The sequence below is a fragment of the Haliotis rufescens genome, unplaced genomic scaffold (assembly GCF_023055435.1).
Source record: "Haliotis rufescens isolate VD_foot unplaced genomic scaffold, xgHalRufe1.0.p SCAF_4, whole genome shotgun sequence".
In the NCBI taxonomy this organism is placed as follows: domain Eukaryota; kingdom Metazoa; phylum Mollusca; class Gastropoda; order Lepetellida; family Haliotidae; genus Haliotis; species Haliotis rufescens.
This window is the reverse complement of record NW_025964112.1, coordinates 16087226-16110917: the sequence shown is the minus strand read 5'-3', so window position 1 is coordinate 16110917 and position 23692 is coordinate 16087226. Positions and strand designations below refer to the sequence as shown.

The 23692-nt window shown below is 41.9% G+C and overlaps 2 protein-coding genes across 4 annotated transcripts; one reads left to right on the top strand and one right to left on the bottom strand.

The window, feature by feature from the left end:
- Positions 1-693: 693 nt before the first annotated feature.
- Positions 694-9090, top strand: LOC124140523. Of its 2 annotated transcripts, none has more exons than XR_006861930.2 (6): positions 694-931; positions 3501-4973; positions 5938-6033; positions 6944-7018; positions 7818-7882; positions 8208-9090. XR_006861930.2 is itself a non-coding variant. In XM_046508144.2 (6 exons), exons 2-6 carry the CDS (start codon positions 4787-4789, stop codon positions 8319-8321), a joined length of 537 nt encoding a protein of 178 aa, XP_046364100.2. In that variant the 5' UTR covers positions 710-931; positions 3501-4786; the 3' UTR covers positions 8322-9090. The 2 variants fall into 2 exon arrangements, 1 of the variants encoding a protein (XP_046364100.2); XM_046508144.2 differs by having other exon boundaries at positions 710-931.
- Positions 9091-11166: 2076 nt separating this feature from the next.
- On the bottom strand, positions 11167-21111 carry LOC124140521. Of its 2 annotated transcripts, XM_048382656.1 has the most exons (7): positions 21007-21111; positions 17266-17406; positions 16455-16780; positions 15857-15961; positions 14913-14987; positions 12435-12508; positions 11167-11781 (listed from the first exon to the last, which is right to left on the bottom strand). In XM_048382656.1, exons 3-7 carry the CDS (start codon positions 16690-16692, stop codon positions 11665-11667), a joined length of 609 nt encoding a protein of 202 aa, XP_048238613.1. In that variant the 5' UTR covers positions 16693-16780; positions 17266-17406; positions 21007-21111; the 3' UTR covers positions 11167-11664. The 2 variants fall into 2 exon arrangements, with proteins under 2 accessions (XP_048238613.1, XP_046364097.2); XM_046508141.2 differs by having other exon boundaries at positions 16455-17406.
- Positions 21112-23692: the final 2581 nt, after the last annotated feature.

The following is a 23692-nucleotide window of genomic DNA, read 5'->3' as shown; positions in this document are numbered from 1 at the left end:
ACTGAATATGCATGTGCCAGTCAAAACATTGAATCTGTATGCATCAGTCCATACATTGAATCAGCATCCACCAGTCCATACATTGAATATGCATGTGCCAGTCAATACATTGAATCTGCACGCATCAGTCAATACATTAAATCTGCATGCATCAGTCCATACACTGAATCAGCATCCATCAGTCAATACATTGAATCAACATGCATCAGTCCATGCATTGAATCTGCACGCATCAGTCAATACATTGAATCTGCATGCATCAGTCCATGCACTGAGTCTGCATGCATCATTCCATGCATTGAATCTGCACGCATCAGTCAATACATTGAATTTGCATGCATCAGTCCATGCACTGAATCTGCATTCATCTGTCCATGCACAGAATCTTCATGTACCAGCCAATACACTGAATCTGAATGCATCAGTCCATGCATTGAATCAGCTTGCATCAGTCTATACATTGAATATTCATGCATCAATATTGGAGGTTTCTCAATAGGCTGTAATACATTCAATCACTCGCCATGCACTAAACTCGTGTATGCGAGACGGAGAAGAGAAAGACCGTCAAATACCACCCTGGTTCAATACATCAACATGCTACACACGTACGCTATTTTGACCTATAAATAAAACAGCCTAGTACAACAACCCGTAACGCATACCCGCTGTCGTGTTGTGTAACACTGCGAACCAGTTCCTGCCTGACTCGCTGTAATACAAAGGGTGCAAATTTACTTCCTTGTTTCAAATAGCATGTACACCTGTAACTTGGGAGATAAGCTGAGTGATCTTCCCGCGGCTGGTAGACATGACAGCTCTTATTTGGTCAGTGAGACAAGGGAAACATGATATCATCTGAGTGATTTACAAGTTGGCCAACAGTGTCTTTTGTGACACCAATACTTACTTCAACACACACGATGCAAACGTGAGTATGCTTGTCAACGATACATAGTTTACATAGCAAAGAATATTGAACCAAATAGCATATTGTTCATATGTTATACAAGTGTCTATATCTTGAAAGGTAAACAAGTCGTTATAACGTTCATCCATATTCCTGTATGTATGTATGTATGTATGTATGTATGTATGTATGTATGTATGTATGTATGTATACGTATGTTTGTTTATATATACTGAACCGAAAAAGAAACGCCACCCCAAGTAACATTGCATGAAAAGTTGTCATTTAAATATCTGCGTAATTTTGTAAAAGTTTCTAAAATTTAACATTACCTTTTCCGGAACCATTAAATTTAATGATAAAAAAACAAAGCAGATGAGAATAAAACCGATCGCCCAAACGCATCATGGCAACGGCCATGGTACCCCGATGCACGTGAGTTCCGTGCAAATTGAAATACACATGCGTTCCCCCAGTTCTTGCCCTATAAAAATCAACCCAGTTCGGATAACATTCATTCGTTATTGAATTGCTACCACATGCCAAGCCCTTTGACGATTACAAGCTGGACAAACCGCCCGGCAAGTAGCCAATGCATTTCGAGTCCACGTAAGGACCATATACAGGCTCCAGCAACGGTATCAGACAACCAACACTACAGAAGCCCGACCACATGTTGGAAGACCAAGGTTCACCACCCGACGTCAGGATCGTCAGATTGTGCGACAGCATCTTCAAGATCGCTTTGTTACTGCTGCTGAAACTGTTCGACAGACCATTGGGAAACACCAGCGACACATTAGTGCGGACACCGTACGTCGACGATTGACGAGCAGACACCTCTACTGGCACAGGCCACACCGAGGACCCATTCTGACACCACGTCATCGCCGGGACCGTCTTCAGTGGGCAACAAAGCACAAGCATTGGCGCCACCAGCAGTGTAGAAGAGTCCTCTTCTCAGACGAGAGCCGTTACTGCATCTCAACAGCAGATGGCAGAGAGAGAGTCTGGCGACGCCGTGGGAAATGTTATCCGGATGCTTGCGTTGTTGAGGGAGACTCGTGGGGTGGTCCGAGCATCATGGTGTGGGGTGGAATTGGTCTTGTACAGAGGGTCTGTCCTGTGGTCTTACAGAACATCGGTCCTGGGAGAGGCAATGGTGTCACAGCAGCTCGGTACATTGATCAAGTCTTAAGACCACAGGCCATACCTCATTTGGCACGTCGCCGCAACCACGAGTTTCAACATGATAACGCCCGTGCCCCCACTGTGAGAGCAACAAGAGAATTCCTCCAGCAGAATGGCATCAGAACCATGCAGTGGCCTGCCCTCAGTCCCGATTCGAATCCCATTGAGCACCCGTGGGACGAGATTCAAAGACGGCTGAATGACATCCGACCAAGACCGACAACTGCAGCTGAACTGCGTCAGGCGTTCCTCAGAGTGTGGGCTCAAGTGCCTATGTCCTTCATCAACCGCCTCATCCATTCCATATATCGACGTTGCACGGCAGTCATCAATGCACATGGCGCACACACGAGATACTGACTTGTGATACCATTTTCTCAGCGACTAGTGTTGTGTTTCACTTTAAGAACATTTGACACTTTGATTTAAACCTTGATCAGTTTTGCCAAGTTTCATCTTTTTGATATGTCTCAAAGTATGTTCACAGTGTTTGGACAAATAAGGTTTCTCATATATCTATCCATGGTGACGTTTCTTTTGCGGTTCAGTATATGTATGTCTGTGCATATATGTGTGTATGTTTGTGTACGCATGTTTGTATACACTGTAGGTGTGTGTACATGTACATGTATGTGTGTAGATTGGTCGGAAGGTAGGTGTATGTGTATATATGTCTGTATGCTTGTGTACGCATGTGTTTATGTGTTTGTGTATATGTTTATGTATGTGGGGTAGGCACATAGATAGGTGTCTGTATGTGTGTATATATGTGTGTGCATGTATGTGTAGATACACGTAGTTATCAAGGCTATACTTGTTTTACAAACTACTTACATGTTTATATTGTAAAACAACGTCGTGATCTTTAGACTTTTGCTTGTGAAATATGTATTGTACTTTGATCATCTAAACGAAATCAACGTAAGGCATGCTCTGTCAAGGGAAAGCGGAAGTAAATAATATTGTAGATGGCAATCTTAGTGTATAGACAGGTGTTGTGAAGAAACTGGTTGACCCACTTGAAACTAACAACATTATTGATTACCCTTAGTGTGTGACGACTCATGGGTAACGGGTGGCCTAGTCGTCTATAGTGTCGTAATGTGATAAGGAAAGTATCAGAACCCGTTGATCAGGGTTTACTTCTTTACTTCTTATGTAAACAACCATTGGTTTATATAGAATGCGTTTTGTGAGGACATATGCTCACATACATGCATGGAATGAAACGTTAAAACAGTGTACGTTTTACTTAATATTTCTTTTCTACTTCCATGGTACTCAAATTCCAAAAGTTTTACATTGTGTATCAAGTAGCATCAAATCTGAAAGACATGAACTATATTCACAAAGATACCTGTGTTCACAATTTGAACAAAAAAACACTTTTTTCTTTCAGAAAAGAATGTCATGCGAATGCAGTACCTGCAAGGAGGTTAAAGACCTTTACATAGAATCACAGAAAAAAGTGCCAAATTTGTTCGTTGAACACATTGACATAGACGATTTAAAGGGGAAAAGGAAACATAAAGATAAAAAGAAAATAAAACTGAGACTAATCGAGATCAAGTTGTCCGCACTGCGAAATACAGCAGGTGGCAACATCATTCTTCATGTCAACGGGACGGCATGTGGTGACCGTTATTTGGGATGCGTGGATGAGTTTCTGGAAGAAAGTTTGAACAATTTCATATGTGATGGAACCTTGTTTGTAGATACATACCAAAGGAAATGGCTGTGTGAAATAAGTACGTTTGAGAAATTCACAGATTGCATCCTAATATCGGTTGAGAAAACCAAAGGTGTTGCTACTGTAGATTTCAAAACTAAAGTTTGCTCGGATTTAAAAGTCGAAAGACCATCAACACTTAACATCGTGTCTCTCTTGTCTCACGGGAAAAGGTCCTCCGAAAAAGGTGCGGAATTGAGAGGCTTGCAATCAACTCCACACGAAAGTCGGAACATCCAGCTCAAAGCATATAGACCCAACGAGCAAGACAAAAGCAACATTGAGAGTCACCCAGATACCTTTGCCAAATATATTTGGGAAAAACTTCGCTTCCGAGAATATCTCAGTTGCATGACAAAAAATGAAGAAGGGGGATCCTTTTATCTAGGAATTACCGAAAAAGAAATCAAATATACAAACACATCACCGGACAGCTTATGCACTTACAGTAGTTGTGTTCCAGATATTGAAGGATTTGTATTGAACTTTAGCGAAGATGACTTAAAGAAAAGTCTCATGTGTTTGATTCAATCTGATGTCACGATACTACACGTAGATGTGGATGCAGCTTTTAAAGACATTTCACCCGATCTTGTAAAATTTCAGTTTTATAGTTTGGAAAATAGTACTCTTGAAGGCAACAGGTTTGTCCTTGAGATTGCAGTTGGTTATACGGGCGGGATAGTGTTCTATGACAAAGAAGGTCCCCTGGCGTATCACGTTAAAGGAGGGACAGTTGAAAGAATCACCCAAAAAGATTGGTTGTGCAGAGTAACAAAAACATTTGATGATCTTAAATGTGATTCATCTCCACATTAAGCAAGAATCCTATTAACACGTATCAGTGCCCCGTTTCCTCTACGTGAAAACATTAGGTAGCTTAATGTCTATGGACGTCGCCTCATTACTGCATTATCTAACCTTACGTACCTGTTTTGATCAGAAATAATATCAAAATGACATCCAGTTCCGATGCGAATCGTTCGAGTGTTTCAGATGGCACTTTAGACAACCTTCATATAGGAATGTCTTGTGCTTATCATAAGCAAAATGACGCCAGCAGTGATAGCCATGCTGAAGCATCTGACAACGCAGAATCGTCCACCGTATACGTACGCATAAGCAGAACAGATCAAGTCCCAGGTGAGATGCCTCCTTTCATTGCTTGTGATAAATATTGCCGTAAATATTTCGCGATCACTTCAAAACTGGATACTTACATGTAACAGCCACCTTTGCATTTAGCCTGTATTGGTCAGTAGAATAACATTGTGTCCATGTGACGTTTAATGTTAATGTCTAATGTTAACGCCAGTACGAGAGTACTGTGTGTGATTAAACACTCAAGACACCATCCTGTATTATCAGTTCAAACAAGGTGACTCCAATGGACCAGATGAGTCGAAACTGTGCTTGTCATACGTCAGCATTTGTTATCAACGTTTCACATTAATTATTGACGTTTCAAGTCAAAACCTTTACAAGGACATAGATGTTTACAAAGAGTTCTATTGAAGTCAGCTCCTTTGTATTCGTTTGTTTGGTTGTTACGGTGACTGAAGATCTATTCTACTTTATATTAATATGTATATACACAAGGTTTCAGGATAGCTTCTCATTACTTTATATTTTTATGTATATTTACACAACGTTTCAGAGTAGGTCCTCATTACTTTATAGCAGTATGTGCACACAACGCTTCAGAGTAGTTACTTATCCCTTCATCATGCCCTTCCACACTACAGACGTTTTTAGCAACATTCCAGCAATATCACGGCGGGGGACATCAGCAATGGGCTTCACACATTGCGCCCATGTCGGGAATCGAACCCGGGTCGTCGGCGTGGCGAGCGAACGCTTTAACCACTAGGCTACCCGACCGCCCCTACAGACGTTGACATCCATAAAACATGATTCTTATGGCACAAATATGATATTATTTCAATAAAGTATATGTTCCCAACATCAAGATTCAGGGTAAATGTGAGGGTAAATGGGGTAGATTCTGTGTTGGTGTGTCATGTATAAGTGTGCATTGGTCGCTGTAGACTATGTGTTGATTATTTTCATTTACAAAAATACTCCAACGCTAATCTCTGTTACCCAGATGAAGTACCTGAGGATGAGCATCAGCCGCTACCTTCCAGTAATTACCAGAAGGAATTGTCAATAGACATTATGATGAACATTCAAAAACAACAAGGTGAGACAAAATGAGGAGAAAATAAAAACATGATAAAGGTTGAAATAATAAGAAAATTTGTTTGACAAGGAAATGAATATCAGAGTGGTTGAAATAGTAAGTTTTGCTGAGTGTAAAACATTAAGGATGCGCATAAAGGATATTGGGATTATGTTGAATATTTCGCTGAGAATATTATTTTCCCCCTGATTGCTCAAATTACGCGTAGTCCATTGTTTTCATTGCTTGAAAAGTGAACCAAAGCCAAGTTTATTGTCGAATATAATAATTATTGAAGATGACGTACATGTGTGAAAAGAAGAGCGGCGGCGTTATAGCGCGAGACTGACTTAGTAGTGTTATTGTGGCACATGTTTGAAGTAGTCATATTATTATTATGTTAAGTGGCGAAGAGAAACGAATTATTTCTATTCAGTTGGCAGAAGGTTTGTTTGTTTGTTTGTTTGTTTAACGTTGCACTCAGCAATATTCCAGCAACATGACGGAGGTCAGTAAAAAAAATCGAATCTGGATCAGACAATCTTGTGATGGAGCATCGATCCACGCAAAATTAAATATATGTGTTGGTGCTGCCAGGTAAAGTTGTGTTCAACATCAATGACCATACGTTGCGCATGATGAATGAATGTGATCATTGAACACCCATACACCTGTAAATAGACAGTTTCAGAGTATATGTGTTAATATAGGCAAAATATGGTTTTATCCATGTCATCGTCGTCATATTCATTGATTTCCTTTTAGTTAACATGACATTCTTCTTACGGACATTCAACGAGATGAATGAAAGCATAGAAAGAGAGAGCATGCACTGTTCATTCAATGTATGTTAACATGTGTTGATAAATATGTCATGTGGTTTATTTTGCAAATAAGTATTGTTACCATGGTGTCATTGCCTGTTTGACAGACACAATACTGAAGGAGATAAGGGAGATCAAAGACACACAGAAGGAGATTCAACGAGATTTGGTGAGATTGAAAGGTAAAGGGAGTCTCGTTAAAGTCTTGTCATCTAATGCCCATGTTACTCCCCAATACACAGCACATCCATAGCATATCGAGTGGTTGTACTTTGTGCGGACAGTATGAAACGGTGGTCTGGGGTACCGGGATTCTCTGTGCAAATAGTTGCTATCCTCGGGTCGTGGTTTCAAATCCCCCATCCCGCATGACCCGTGAAGATCCGGGGTAGAATAGGTCTTCAGCAACCCATGCTTGCCGTAAAAGGCGACTACGCTTGTCGTAAGAGACGACTAACGGGATCGGGTGGTCAGGCTCGCTGCCTTGGTTGATTCATGTCATCGATCCCAGTTGCGTGGATCCATGCTCATGATATCAATCACTGGATTGTCTGGCCCAGACTCGATTATTTAAAGACCGCCATCATATAGCTGGACAATTGCTTAGTGCGGAGTTACACAACCAACCAACCAAATCCCATATTTGCTACGATAATGTTCTCATTGGTTGCACCAACGTAGTAAACCTAAAAGGGCTGTACCATGACCATACAGTCTCATCATGTTTCGTGCTTGTATTTTGTTCAAACAGTGTGACACGGTGGTCTGAGGTACTGGAATTACAAGTACAGATAGTTGCGATCTGCTTGTCGTGGCTTCGAATCCCACATGCGCTCCGATTATTATCCTTGGTCAAGGTACCGTACCATGTCAACATGGTCTCATCATGTTCTTCAAGCAGGTTTTCTTTACGTAAATGTATAAAGCACAACATTCAGTGATGGACATGATAGGAAGTTTGGCTATCTGTCTTCATTTCAGGCCGCAGTAGTTATGGTGACAGCAGTGTAACGGGTCTTAACTACGAAAGACGTGCCCGATATTCAGTGAGTATGATCCAATATATTTCCCATAGAGTATGATTCTCACCATGATTCAGAAAATAACGTTGACTAAGCCAAGCCGAATACGCCTCAAGTAAAAGAACTCTGTCTCACTTAGATATTTGTGATGTAATCGAATTCATCATTCAGACCATATTAGTACATTCGTGTGCACATATTTTATATGTTATTCATGTCATGAACTTACATGTATATTTTGTTCGATACAAATACCAAGTAGGCATCTGGCGAAAGACCGCGGATAAACAAGCACTATTTCGAAGATGAAGTTCCACGTAGATCTTATATTGGCAAACATCTGTTGCAGATCCGTCCTCTGAGCACAGTATGTACACAAACGACAACTGAAATTCAAGAAGCACCATTTTCGGGATCATCGTCAGAAGAAACAAATGAAGATGTTTTCATTACCAAACTTTAAGAATGTCATGATTGTGTAATCACTCGCAGCACGAACTGTCATATACAGTTATAGTGTCCTAGCGACACATGTTAAGTCAGTTTATCGCCGATATGAAGCTGTGCAGTTGACAATAAGACAAAACGTCAAATCATCAAAGGGTACGGCGTTTAATATCTAACGAAAAGTGAATTAATTCCTGCTTTTGAACGTGTGTGAATTGCTTACGACAATAGTCGCTGCGCGCAGAAACTAAGGGAAATACGGAACGTTCATCACAATTTTTTAACGATTTGCTAAAGACAAATTTAAGTATCATTAATTATATCATTTGTGAAACTTAAACTGGATGCGTTATTTCCCTATATGCTTCTTAAGTATGAATTTAGTGTCAATTGTCCACAGCAGTTCACCCCCATACCTTTTTTTTCTGGACTTTATATAAATTGCTCCAGAATTTTATAATGCCCAACTTGTCTCATACATAATCTATGCACTGCACAGTTTACCAAGCAATTTGTTTCTTACACCTTCTGATCAGTCTCTCAAACAGACCCTGAGACAATATCCAAACAATCCAAAGCAAGTCTGGATTTTAAATAGTTTTGCAAGATATATTTATTCTACTCCAATGAAATTAAGGGATTCTAAAACAAAATCTTAAATATTTCAATTTCGGAGACTAACGGTTAATCTAATACCTTCAGTATTATATAACATGTATGCTTTCACAATTTCTATATTTCTCATTTTAAACATGATATTTCATACCCACGCGAGTATATTTTAATGATCGAAACTGAACACGTCGGTGTTGTTTCCTTTCCATGTAAATTGCTGTTGCATATGGTACTAACCTGATCCAAAGACAACGATCGATGTATAACGTCAGCAGTTCAGCACAAGAAGGAGATTGTACAAGAAATCCAAATCGTTTCACTCAATGTACCCGCAGAAAGGAGTACCCCTTCTGATTCTAATCTGAGTGTGTATGTTGCTATTCATGTATATTTATATTCCTGCGTTTATTTGGTGTTTGTTTGTTGTTTGAAGATAAATGTACTCAGCAATATTCCAGGTTATAAGACGACGTCCTGTAAACTGATTGATATTTATGATCCACGCGGTTGGGGGAACATTGACACGCTATCAAAAGATCACCGAACCTGACCACAGGATACATAAAATCGCCTCTTACGACATGCATAATTTCGTGGGGAAAAAATCCCCATCCCCATAGAGAATTATCTACACGTTCTTTCGCGTGTATGGTACACCTATTCGCTACCCGGCTTTGGGATTATTTCCAAATATACACACACAGAAGCTATATGTTATACTATTTTGAAGTTCAATTGGAAATAAAATATTCATTTTCTTTGCCAAAGTGTTTCTTTGACATGCTTCATGTGGTTGGTATGAACACTTGATTCTGGTTGTCTTAAATTAAATATCAAAGTGGTTCTGAATCATGTTTCAACATCTATCGAACACTGTTTAACATTACTATTGGACATTACGGGGACAGAACATGGACTAGTCGACTCTTAAGTGCAATGTGCCTGCGTGGGACAAGCACTAGCACGTCATGATCACCTCACCTCACCTCACCTCACCTCACCTCACCTCACCTCACCTCACCTATCGAGTGAGGTTTGTTGAATGACTCTTTCAACAGTATTTCAGTTATAAAATCTCGGCGTGTCTTATGGCATGAAATTATGTCGCCCATAGACGTTTACCACTTCGGTGAAACCCTGGAGCACGGATATGGTGCTGACAAACCTGCAAATATGATCATTGGCGAATCGGGGATTCGAACTCAGGATAATAAGTTTCTGACACGCCTTAGTGACGCAACTCTGCACATAGAATTGCGGCGCCTTACGGGTTCAATCGAGAAACCATACCTAAAATATGCATACCTGTAATTTATGTATGAATAATAGAGCGATGGAAGTGCACTGACATCACCAAAACGCCTGCTGTAATAGTGAATGTCATGTCCTTCGTTATTACAGTGGAGAGCACGCATTTGTTTTCTTTCTTACACTAATTTCATAACATCAACCCAGTGTAACTGTGCTGATTAATACACTTTGTTGATATTTATGATTGACAAGACAATTTCAGTAGCATCGACAGTATTTCACGGGTTTATACACACGACGTTCCTCTATCACCCGTGAATACAACTGGCAGATGTATATCGTTGATGGGTGTGTATTGTTTGTCAGTTAATGACACGAGGACGTGTATAACTCACGGATGTCAAATGAGCCCTGCTCCGTGCATTACTTTTCTGCTTCCCGTCCGATTGCCTGACATTGAAGGATATGTAGATCAGATACCACAAGGCTATTGCACATATTGCACACGATGTCAAGCGAGAATCATTGAGGTTTGAGTGCTGTAAACTGATCGCTCATTGGCCCTCCCTCGTTTCCCTCTCGCTGGAACAAGGCCTTCGTTGATTCGTTGATTAAAAAAAGCGACAACATAGTAAAGCGGCCCTTTATTTACGGATGATGGGGGAGTGTAGTGCATACAAACACGTCAAGGATTGATGATGGGGCAACTAAAGCTGAAAGAAGGCGTTCATACACATGAAGCGCTAGTAAAATCATGATTTACTGACGTATCTGATTGACAGAATCGTCTATGATAAGTGAGTGAGTGAGTTTGGTTTAACGCCGCTTTTAACAGTTTTCCAGTTATATCGCGGCGTGTCAACTTAATGTGGGAGGAAAGCCCGAAGTGATGCAGGTCTCAAACGTTTACCACTTCGGTGAAACCCATGAGCACGGATATGGTGCTGACAAACCTAGAAACATAATCAGGGCGAGCCGGGATTCGAGCCCACAATCATAGGTTTTTGGCGTGCCCAAGGGACGCAACTCTGCACAGCGAATCGCGGCGCCTTAGACGACTGGGCCACCCGTGCCCCCCGTCTATGATGAACTTGCAGGTCTGTGTCACCAGGTAGCTGACCTCTTCAAGTTCATATCAGAGATGTGATTGACAAAAGAAATGTCACTACATGGTCATACACAGTGAAGTGGTCCTTAAATCATCAGGGGCGGTCGGGTAGCCTAGCGGTTAAAGCGTCACGCCTAAGACCCGGGTTCGATTCCCGACATGAGTACAACGAGTGAAGCCAATTTCTGGTGTCCACCGCCATGATATTACTGGAATATTGCAAAAAGCGGCGTAAAACCATTCTCACTCACTCACTTAAGTCATCAATGTTAATCAGAAACATTATTTCGATTTGAAACCTCTGAATGACCAATCAGAGTCAGATAGTTGCTTCAGGCATTGTAGAATGCAGTATTAAAACCCCTAACGGTCCTCTCGACGTCAGTTAAAGGCATGTGATCAAAATGTCTGCATCTGGTTTAACAACCCACGATTCCGAGTTTGGCGTTTGAGTTTCCACTGATAAGTTGGTTTGTGTACCAGCTGTACTCAAAGGACGAACCTGCAACAGTGGAGTATACCACTCAATCTTTGACGAGGATAATTCATTCTACTACATGTACCTAGATGGTCCTATGTCCATATTTGACCAAAAATGATGGGTTGTTTTTTCATTTTCTTTCCAAATAGGTTTTTAGGTGACGTTATGAATGACATAATAAATGGGGTGATAATAAATGAGAAAATAACAGAAAATATCCCTATCAAAAGGTGAGGAGTATATAATAAACATAACCCGTATAAGTTTAAAAGTGATGCTCCAAACTAGAATCATTATGAGAAGGGGCATATCACTCATTGGCATGAAAGAATAGCTTCGCTGTAACCAATATTTCTTTACAAGCCACATAAAATGTGAAACTGACAATGATAAGTAATGAGCTGTCTGATAGTGTGACACAAACCGCCAACCGTGCATCGTTGCTGTTACTATCTAATTTCCACTGAATATTGGTTTGTGTGGTCCAGATTCGATCATTTACAGGTCCCATTAGAACGTTATTAACCAAATCCACGCACTAATTTACAACATGGATACAGAAAAGCTCCCTGAAAGTGACACAAAGGTCCATACGGCCTGAGGGAGTGCCTTGTTCGTAATAATGGGGAATATCCTACTTTCCGTGAACATATAAATTATGGAATCACACTCACCGCATATTGGGCACGTCTCTGGTGCGGTTCATAGTGCAAAGCCGTTACACTACCATCACCATCGTTACCTGAAGCTGCAAAGATCACAATACAGGGTTTTACTGGACGTAATATATTGCGCACACAAACTAATGGGGTGCAAAGATATATTCTGACAGCCAATATAATTATACTGCCTAGGCACCCTAGTCCTCACCAGTAGCCTAAACTGACCCAGGAACCCTAATCCCCACCAGAAGCCCAAACTGACGCAGGAACCCTATATCACTGCCAGTAACCTAACCTTACCCAGGCAGCCTAAGCCCTGTCAGTAGCCTATAACTGACCTAGGCACCCTAATCCCTGCTAGAAGCCTATAACTGGGCCAGGCACCCTAACCCCCACTAGTAGCCTAAACTGACCCACTCACAGTAATCACTGCCAGTAGCCTAAACTGACGCAGGCACCCTATATCACTGCCAGTAACCTAACCTGACCCAGCCACCATAATCGCTGCTTGTAGCCTATAACTAACCTAGGCACCGTAATCCCTGCTAGTAGCCTATAACTGACCCAGTCAGCCTAAGCACTGCCAGTAACGTGACCCAGGCAGCCTAAGCCCTGCCAGTAACGTGACCCAGGCAGCCTAAGCCCTGCCATTAACCTAAACTGACCCAGGCACCCTAATCACTGCCAGTAACCTAAACTGACCCAGGCAGCCTAAGCCCTGCCAGTTACCTAAACTGACCCAGGCAGCCTAAGCCCTGCCAGTAACCTAAACTGACCCAGGCAGCCTAAGCCCTGCCAGTTACCTGAACTGACCCAGGCAGCCTAAGCCCAGCCAGTAACCTAATCTGACCCAGGCACCCTATATCCCTGCCAATAACCTAAACTGACCAAGGCACCCTATATCCCTGCCAATAACCTAAACTGACCTAGGAACCCTAATCACTGCCAGTAACCTAAACTGACCAAGGCAGCCTAATCACTGCCAGTAACCTAACCTGACCCAGGCAGTCTAAGCCCTGCCAGTAACCTAACCTGACCAAGGCAGCCTAAGCCCTGCCAGTAACCTAACCTGACCCAGGCAGCCTAATCACTGCTAGTAACCTAAAGTGACCCAGGCAGCCTAAGCCCTGCCAGTAACCTAACCTGACCAAGGAAGCCTAATCACTGCCAGTAACCTAACCTGACCCAGGCAGCCTAATCACTGCCAGTAACCTAAACTGACCAAGGCAGCCTAAGCCCTGCCAGTTACCTAAACTGACCCAGGCAGCCTAATCACTGCCAGTAACCTAACCTGACCCAGGCAGCCTAAGCCCTGCCAGTAACCTAACCTGACCAAGGAAGCCTAAGCCCAACAAGTAACCTAAACTGACCCAGGCAGCCTAAGCCCTGCCAGTAACCTAACCTGACCAAGGCAGCCTAAGCCCTGCCAGTAACCTAACCTGACCCAGGCAGCCTAATCACTGCTAGTAACCTAAAGTGACCCAGGCAGCCTAAGCCCTGCCAGTAACCTAACCTGACCAAGGAAGCCTAATCACTGCCAGTAACCTAACCTGACCAAGGCAGCCTAATCACTGCCAGTAACCTAAACTGACCCAGGCAGCCTAAGCCCTGCCAGTTACCTAAACTGACCCAGGCAGCCTAATCACTGCCAGTAACCTAACCTGACCCAGGCAGCCTAAGCCCTGCCAGTAACCTAACCTGACCCAGGCAGCCTAAGCCCAACAAGTAACCTAAACTGACCCAGGCAGCCTAAGCCCTGCCAGTAACCTAACCTGACCCAGGCAGCCTAAGCCCTGCCAGTAACCTAAACTGACCCAGGCAGCCTAAGCCCTGCCAGCAACCTTAACTGACCCAGGCACCCTTATCACTGCCAGCAACCTAACCTGACCCAGGCACCCTTATCCCTGCCAGTTACATATACTCACCCAGGTACCCTAATCTCTGTCTGTAGAATATACTAACCCAGGTGGCCTAATCTCTGCCCGTATCTTATACTGAGCCAGGCAGCTTAATATGTCAGTAGCCAGTAGCCTATACTGGCCCAGGTAGCTTTACCCCTGTCAGTATTTATACAGGTGGTCAGACATGGTTGATAGCAATCCAACGGCGTGGGTGGTTGCTCGTTACATCAATCACTGGATTGTCTGGTCCAGACACGAATATTGAAAGACCGCCGTCGTTTTGCGGGAACATTGCTGATTGCGACGTTCAACACGAAACAGACAACGAAGAAGAATGAGTGTTTGACCAGTATGTCAACTTCAATGAGAAAAGACAAAACTGACGCAGTTCAGTGCTTTCTGTAAGGATCATAATCGGAACGAATCTGGGATTCGAAACCACGATCTGCGCATCGCACCTACCTTGAAATCCGATCGATCAGAATGACACAAATATACTGTTTGTGCAAAGGAAAATTACTTTACAAGTCTTACAAGTGATGAGATGGTGGTCATTCGACGACAATGCCTTAATCGGACAAAACTGTACCTTTCAATCTCACCAAATCTCGTTGAATCTCCCTCTGCGTGTCTCTGATACCCCTTATCTCCTTCAGCAGTGTGTCTGTCGAGACACAAAAAACATCACGGTAACAAAACATATTTTTAAAATAAAAGCGATAATATATTCCATAATCACAAGAAATCAAGAGTCCGTTGTACGATTCCAGCTAGGTCATTAGCGTGAGTTTATAAATCAATGGCAATTAGTTACCACATGTTAACATACATAGAGGTGCCGTACATGTATAAACATTAATGGAAAATGCATCTTCTCTCTTCCTTCCATCTTTCATGTCCTCACTTGGTTGATGCATGTCATTCCTAATTGCGTGGATCGATGCTCATGATGTCAATCACTGGTTTGTCTGTACCGGACTCGGTTATTTACAGACCGCCGTCATATAGCTGGCATATTGCTGAGTGCGGCGTTAAACAACAAACAAACAAACAAACAAACAAACAAACAAACAAACAAAAGATGTTAATTCATGTGTAGTAGTCCCACTTGTGTAATCTTGGATACAATAAATTGTATTTCTAGGATGTGTTCAAATCTTCATTAATCAATATCATATGCACCTACATTGCGCTGTCCTCACACAACATGACGATATAACAGAAATACCGCTCAAAGCAGTGTTAAACCAAATTCTGAAAGCTCAAACTCTAATTCCCGTATTTAAAGAATTATTTCTCTAAAAAAACGGATAATTATTGAGGCAATAAACGACAATAGCCATGTGAATACAGTGTTGTGTTGAAACACTCAAATCGACTCTCTCGGTTGTATTCCAACGTATTACGTGTTACGTACTGACTAGTAGTAAGCCTACAACCACTACAAAGTTACAATTTCATAACTGTTTTCCAAAGAGGAGTATCTCCTGTTGACCATCATCACTTCACTAATGTATCTGATTTCTGCCTCACCCTTGACTCCATCGAATTGTGTTTGCATCTGGATCCTGATTTGCTCCAACAAATATTTCTGATTACCATCTGGGGGTAGCATCGCTTGTTCACCAATGTCCTCATCTTGCCAACAGAAAAGAAGACCATGAAGTGCTTTGTCAAACGAGACATATGAACTTGAATTGTCATAAGCCTTAACCATTATTATTAGTAGTAGCAGTAGTTTGTTTCTTTGGTTTTTTTGTTGGTTGTTTAACGCCGCACGCAGCAATATTCCAGCTATATGACGGCGGTCTGTAAATAATCGAGTCTGTACCAGACATTCCAGAGATTGATATCATGAGCATCGACCAACGCAATCGGGATCGATGACATGCATCAACCAAGTCAGCGAGTTGTGTGGCGATCCTCTAAACACTTTGTCTTGAAAGTATGTCGAAAGTGTTGCGATATTACCTCGATAGTGAGGCATTGAAGACCGGAAACATTTACCTCATTAGGGGAAACCATTATGGAATGGAATGTATGTATCAAATGCGGAAATAAGGATTCAAAAGTTATCAAATAGTTATGCAGCAATCCACATTTAACGAATGCAATGAAAGGAAACACCCACCTGTTTTAGGATCAGATCTGTTCGTCTCTATGGGTGACGTGTCTTCACCACATATGTCGGTTACTTCACTCTCAGCCTCGTTTATTGTGTATTCGAACGTTTCACCTGGTGACTCGCTGCTGTCTTCACATGTAGATGAGCATATTGTGTATGAACAACGCATACCAGGACCCTTATAAAGGTTGTCCAACGCATCATCTGAATAACTCGAACGATTCGTCTCTGAACTGGACGTCATTTTGATAGACAAAATGGCCAAAACTGAAGCTGTTGTCCTTAATGTATTCCCAAGATGGGGAAAGGGACACTGCACCTGTGTTAGGGTCCTGGATAGAAACAGGGATCAATTCAGATCATTAAAGCTTTCTGTTATTGAGCACAACCAATCTTCACGAGCTATTGTTTCAACGGCCCCCCTATCTGTAAGATAAAGAGCCTTGTTTGTTATAGGTCACTATCTCTTCCGTGTAGTCAGCTACAATCTCAAGGACGCACCTTGCTGCTTTCTGTCTTCAATGGATAAAACTGTAGTTTTACAAGGTCTGGAGATATATCTCCAAAAGATTTATCAAAACTTAGTTTTGTTATATGAGATATAATTACAAATTTTAGACTGTTCTCAAGTTCATGTTTTCCACATTTTAACTCAAATCCTTCTATTTCTGGAACCAAACTACTGTAAATGCGTGAACCGTCCTTTGATGTCTTGTACTATCTATTTGTTTCAGCAATTAGTAAATAGGAGCCTCCTTCTTCATTATTTGTCATACAACTGAGATATTCTCGGAATCGAAGTTTTCCACAAATATACTTGGCAAATGTATCTTGGTGACTTTCAGTGCTGCTTTTGTCTTGTTCTTTGGGTCTATATGCTTTGAGTTGGATGTTCCAACTTTCGTATGGAGTTGGTTGCAAGCCTCTTAATTCAGCTTCTTTTTCGGAGGATCTTTTCCTGTGACACAAGAGAGACACGATGGTAAGAGTTAATGGTCTTTCGACCTTTAAATCCGAACAAACGTTTTTTGAAATCAACAGTAGCAACGCCTTTATTTTTCTCTACCGATATCAGGATGCAATCTGTGAATGTCATAAACGTGATTATTTCACTCACACACACACACACACACACACACACACACACACACACACACACACACACACACAAACACACACACACACTTCCGTTTGTATGTATCTACAAGCAAGGCTCCCGCACATATGAAATTGTTCAAACATACTTCCAGAAACTCATCAACGCATCACAAGAAACTGTCCATCACATGATGTCCCGCTGACATGAAGAGTAATCTTGCCACCTGCTGTATTTCGCAGTGCGGCCAGATTGACCTCGATTCCTCTCAGTTTTATTTTATTTTTATTTTTATCTTTATGGTTCCCTTTGCCTCTTAAATCGTCCATGTCAATGTGATCAAACAATAGATTCGGCACGTTTTCCTGTGATTTTAAGTACACGCCAACAACCTTCTTGCACTTCCTCCACATTACATGCTTGTCTGAGCGAACAATTGGCTATTTAGATTCCCAAAGCCATACGTTCACGGTTGACCAGCTGAACGTAAAGATATAATAAAAGTTGAATTATAAGGTCGATTTAAAATGGACTTTTTCCACGTTTACATCTAATAAAGTAGTTAGTTTTTTTCAAAACTATACAAAGGATAAAGTTTTGATTTAAAATGGGTTTTTTTTCAACGTTTACATCTAATAGAGTAGTCAGTTTTTTCAAAACTATACAAAGGATAAAGTTTTGTTCGGTCGTTCGTTCGTTCGAGGACCCGTGAAGATTCCGGGGTAGAATAGGTCTTCAGCAACCTATTCTTGCCGTAAAAGGCGACTATGCTTGTCGTAAAAGGCGACTAACGGGATCGGGTGGTCAGGCTCGCTGACTTGGTTGATGCATGTCATCGATCCTAATTGCGTGGATCGATGCTCATGATATCATTCGCTGGATTGCCTGGTCCAGACTCGATTATTTACAGACCGCCGTCATAAAGCTGTAATATTGCTGAGTGCGGCGTTAAACAACAAACCAACCAACCAAATCGTTCGTTCGAGAGAATGCTTGAATTTGTCTGGTAAAACAAAGGTTTAAGGAACAGCAATGAAGGATCGCCGAGACTACTACTGAGGGGGCCAAGGGTCCAGTAGTCACACAGTACCTATTGTGTATCAAAGGTGAGTGACAAAGCATGAGCCAAATTCGTAAATGATGAACGTTTGGATGTGCAATGTGTGGAGACAATTTGTCCAAATGTTTATGTTCAGAGGAAAAGATTTTGGAAGCAGTCTACCTAAAAAGGAGAAAATCTTCGGAAATAGACCAGTATATTATCGCATCAACGAGAAACGTCCACCAAACCACCGTGAGTCTACAGGCGTGTGTTCATGTATGCAGTCTACCTATAAAGGCTCAAAAGAATCCCTAATACCTTGCTCAAAAATTGCACGATGTGACGAATGGACGAAGTTGAGGGGTACACAGTATATAAATGTCATATCAAATAGCAAACATCTGTTTGTATTGCTTCTAAAACGTTAAAATACATTTCCACGATCTCCAACCTTCCCCCACACGTTCAATTAAATTCTTAATAAAGTTATACCACCGTCCTATCAAGTAACCATATAATACTAAACCGACAACTAATTATCATATTTGTGACTATCAAACGACCGTCTGGTGGAATTATCAACATATCCCAATCTCAAATAAACTGTTCAAATGAATTATGTATTCCGGGGTTGATCTATTTAACACTTCCTTATAACAGGGCGAAGAACGAACATCACGATTCTAATCTGGAAATGAAACTTCATATCATGTATTATTGTCACGCGTAAACAAAGATCCGGGTACAAATTGTCGATAGTCATATTGTAATGAAAGTCATGGTTCATAGACGTTAACAGGGGGCACGGGACGGGGTGGCCCAGTCGTCTCAGGCGCCGCGATTCGCTGTGCAGAGTTGCGTCCTATGGGCACGCCAGAAACCTATGGTTGTTGGTTCGAATCCCGGTTCGCCCCAATTATGTTTCTAGGTTAGTCAGCACCATACCCATGCTCGAGGGTTTCACCGAAGTGGTAAACGTCTGAGACCTGCATCACTTCGGGCTTTGCTCCTACATAAAGCTGACACGCCGTGATATAACTGGAATACTGTTAAAAGTGGCGTTAAACGCAACTCACTCACTCACTCATAGATGTTGACACTGGCGCCAATATAGCTACTTCTAATCTGAAACACCCTTTTTTAAGATAAACACGGACGTTTTTTATAAAAGTTTCCGGTAAAAACTTTCTTTTCGTCATGAAGGTGTAATCGTCTGACTATTTTTGAAAAAGTTACGTTAATGACGTGTAAATACTACACCAAGTTGTCATGGATACAATGTTTATTTTATTGTTTGTTAATTTGTTCTTACATATTACATCTTTATCACGGTGGCCTGAAAATAATCTTGGCTGGTCCAGAAAATTCAGTTATTGACATCATGAGCATCAATCCATGCAACTGAGGTACGATGACATGCACACATCCAAGTCGCCACCCGACCACCCGATCTTTATAGTCGCCTATTAGGAACATCGTATGTTGTTGGGAATGTATATGCAGGGCAGAGTTCTCGGCGTGCAACGCGTGATATTTAGAGTTCTCGGCGTGCAACGCGTGATATTTCTGTGTAATATACCACGTGGGGATTCGGGGTTAGAATAGGCCCCGAACCATCCTATACTGGTCGTAAGAGGCGACCAAATGCATCGATAGTCAAGACTCGGTTACTTGATTGATTTCGTGCCATCGCACGCCGACGGGGTGGATCGATACATATTTGTCTGGTCTAGACTCGTATATCCGGAATATTGCTGAGAGTAGCCTTAATCCACCAACGAAAGGGTAATACTGATCCAACATGTATAAGATGTAGCGGGAAGTATTTTTACCTTCCTCTGTATCAGGCTCGACATCTTATAGTTCAGGGCCCCGTTCCACAAAGCGATCTTAACACTACGACTACCGTAAGCCAGTGTTTAAAGTATGGGACATACGATCACCATAGCGCTAAGATGGCTTTATGGAACGTGGCCCTAGCACTATGTTACTTTGACCACCATTATAGTCCAATTATGTTGCCACACCACGATATTTAGTTGTAATGATTAATAGTTAATGTGATTTAACGCCAGATAATATTCCGCTATCTGCCTTAATAAATCAAATAGGGCTAAAATCAAAATAGTAATAATTACATGAATGGATCACTGACAGGTATTCGCGAAAAGATAAAAATGTCCCACTCGACCGTAGAACCCACCACTCACTATTTTCACAAACAATTAGTGTTTGTTGCGGCCTGTAAACAATCAAGTATGGATAATGCAATGATCAGTATCATGAGCAGCTCCACGTCGTCGGAGTACGACGCCACGTTGTCAACCAAGTCAATCATCTGACCATCCGATCCATTTATGTCAGCGTCAGTGTCTCAGCAGATGGAAACTCACTTTAAATGTCATAGTATAAGTACTTACCTCTACACCGGAACTTTTAGCATCGTGCATACATACACTAGGGTCCCGGCAACTAATTTGACTGCCCTATGTAAGTGAAGAAAAACTGTGAAAAGGAAATAACATTTTATAATTACAATCTTTCCTTGTATGACTGCCTACATCTGTCAAACGTGCATTCGACACAAGGAAGTGTGTCCTTGTTTGTTGTTTAACGCGGCAATTATCCCAGCTGTGTGACGGTGATCTAAACATCAATGTGCGATTTTAACCCTTCGACTGTTGTCGCTTTGTGTAACGGTGACCTATACGTTTGCCAACATTTTATTTGATGTGCCCTGCACCAGTCTAGATGATAAAGGAGAACACACATGTATTTGGTTCTCTGAGACACTCACAGAGGGCACATATGACCTACTCGTCTGAGGTGCCGCGGGGGCACGGGTGGCCCAGTCGTCTAAGGCGCCGCGATTCGCTGTGCAGAGTTGCGTCCCTTGGACACGCCAGAAACCTATGATTGTGGGTTCGAATCCCGGTTCGCCCCGATTATGTTTCTAGGTTTGTCAGCACCATACCCGTGCTCGAGGGTTTCACCGAAGTGGTAAACGTCTTGAGACCTGCATCACTTCGGGCTTTCCTCCCACATTAAGCTGACGCGCCGCGATATAACTGGAATACTGTTAAAAGCGGCGTTAAACCCAACTCACTCACTCACTCACTCACACTTAGGTGCCGCAATTTCCAGTTCAGATCTATTTCCCATAGGTGTACAAGAAACCTATAGGTTTCGAATCCGATATTCACCCTGAATATATGTCTTGGTCTATTTTAGGTCTTTTACAAAATTTGGTGACCAAAATGCGAAATGCAATTCTCAATTGCGTAGAGGGGCTGTGGGGTAGCCTCTTGGTTAAAGCGTTCGCTCGTCACGCTTAAGACCCGGGTTCGAATCCCCACATTGGTAAAATGTGTGAAGCCCATTTCTGGTGTCCCCGCCGTGATATTGCTGTAATATTGCTAAAAGCGGCGTAATACCATACTCACTAAAGATCGGTACTCATCGTGTCAATCACTGGATTGTCAGGTCCACTCTTGATTACTTACAGACCGCCGCCATATAGACGAGTGCGGCGTTAAAATGCAACTATCAATCACTCGAATACTTTTATTTTCTGTGTAATTCCGGTAAGGCAAGACATGCTTTCATTTTTCGCGAACACCTAGTGTCATCACTGATTTTCGGTGATCCATTCATTTAATTAGTCATAGTTACTTAGAAGAGTTTCCCACCCATAATGTAGTTTTTCAACAACCCGATTCTTTATCTTTATTGTTTGCACAATTCCTTGTCTCTTCCTTCGCCTTCTTTGACATTGGCACTTGTTCGTTCACCCTTGCAAAATGGTTGGACGGATCTTTCGTTTGCGGTCGGGTAGCCTAGTGGTTAAAGCGTTCGCTCGTCACAGCGAAGACCCGGGTTCGATTCCCGACATGGGTAAAATGTGTGAAGCCCATTTCTGGTGTCCCCCGTCGTGATATTGCTGGAATATTGCTAAAAAACCATACTCACTCTTTCGTTCGAGTTTAAATTTGACCACGACTTTCTTCATGTGGGGGCTTCCAACCTTCTGCCTGACAACTCGTTCTGTCTCACAATATTGAAGTCAGTAGGTCAGAGAAGTGGAATATTATCAGTGCCAGCTTACCTGATAATAAATACATTTGTAATTCAAGTGATTCCGTGGTATTTGATTGGCTAAGGGAGAAATCTTTTGCGCGTAAGTTTCCATAAGCCTAAACAAATTGACCGGCCGAGTAGCGGAGTACTTTCGAAGATTGTTGCATATTTGCGCTGAACGATGTCATTGATTTCGTATAGTGAGGTGAGGTGAAATAGGGTTTAACGTCGCGTCCAAGATTATGGCACTTATATAGCGACGTGCATGCACGTGTGTGTGTTTGTGTGGCTGCTTGTACTAGTCCGGACTAATGCCAATTTATAGTGCTAGCTCACTGAGATACCATGCCGCAGTTTAACATGAATACCCCACTCAGACACAGTATACTGACTCCGAGCCGACCAGTCCTTGTTTTAGCCCCTTAATGCCGAGCGCCAGACAGGGTAACAACAAGTACCATCTCTTAACGTCTTTTGGTATGACGCGGTCGGGGATCAAACCCAGGACCTTCCGCTCTCCGGGCGGACGCTCTACCGTTAGATTTGATTTCGTATAGTTGTCTACAAGGAAATAGGTGAATAAACATGAAATGACGTGAATAATGTGAAATTATTATTGTTGAATTATCGATTCATAAGAACTGACTAACTGACCGCAAGTAACAGTAGCTTAACCATGCCACAGTTGTTACAAGCAATGTGACCAGGTCAAGGACATATAAGCGATGGTCCCGAAGCGATATTTCAAGTAAGAACTTAACAAGGGTAGACAGGATCTTTTTTCATTTATTAATTACAGTTTCATATATTCAAATTTTACCAATCAAGATACTCAATTTAGTACGGACAAAAGCAATATAATTCATGAAATAGTGTATTAAACATGGCATTATAAATGTACATGTTTTTAAATGAGCACATTTACACACATGTGTGTCTGGCCGCTCTTAACCTTGATACGATACTTGATGCGACCGCGACTGTTCGAATAACACACGTTCATTAACCTGAACATTAACCCCGATAGCG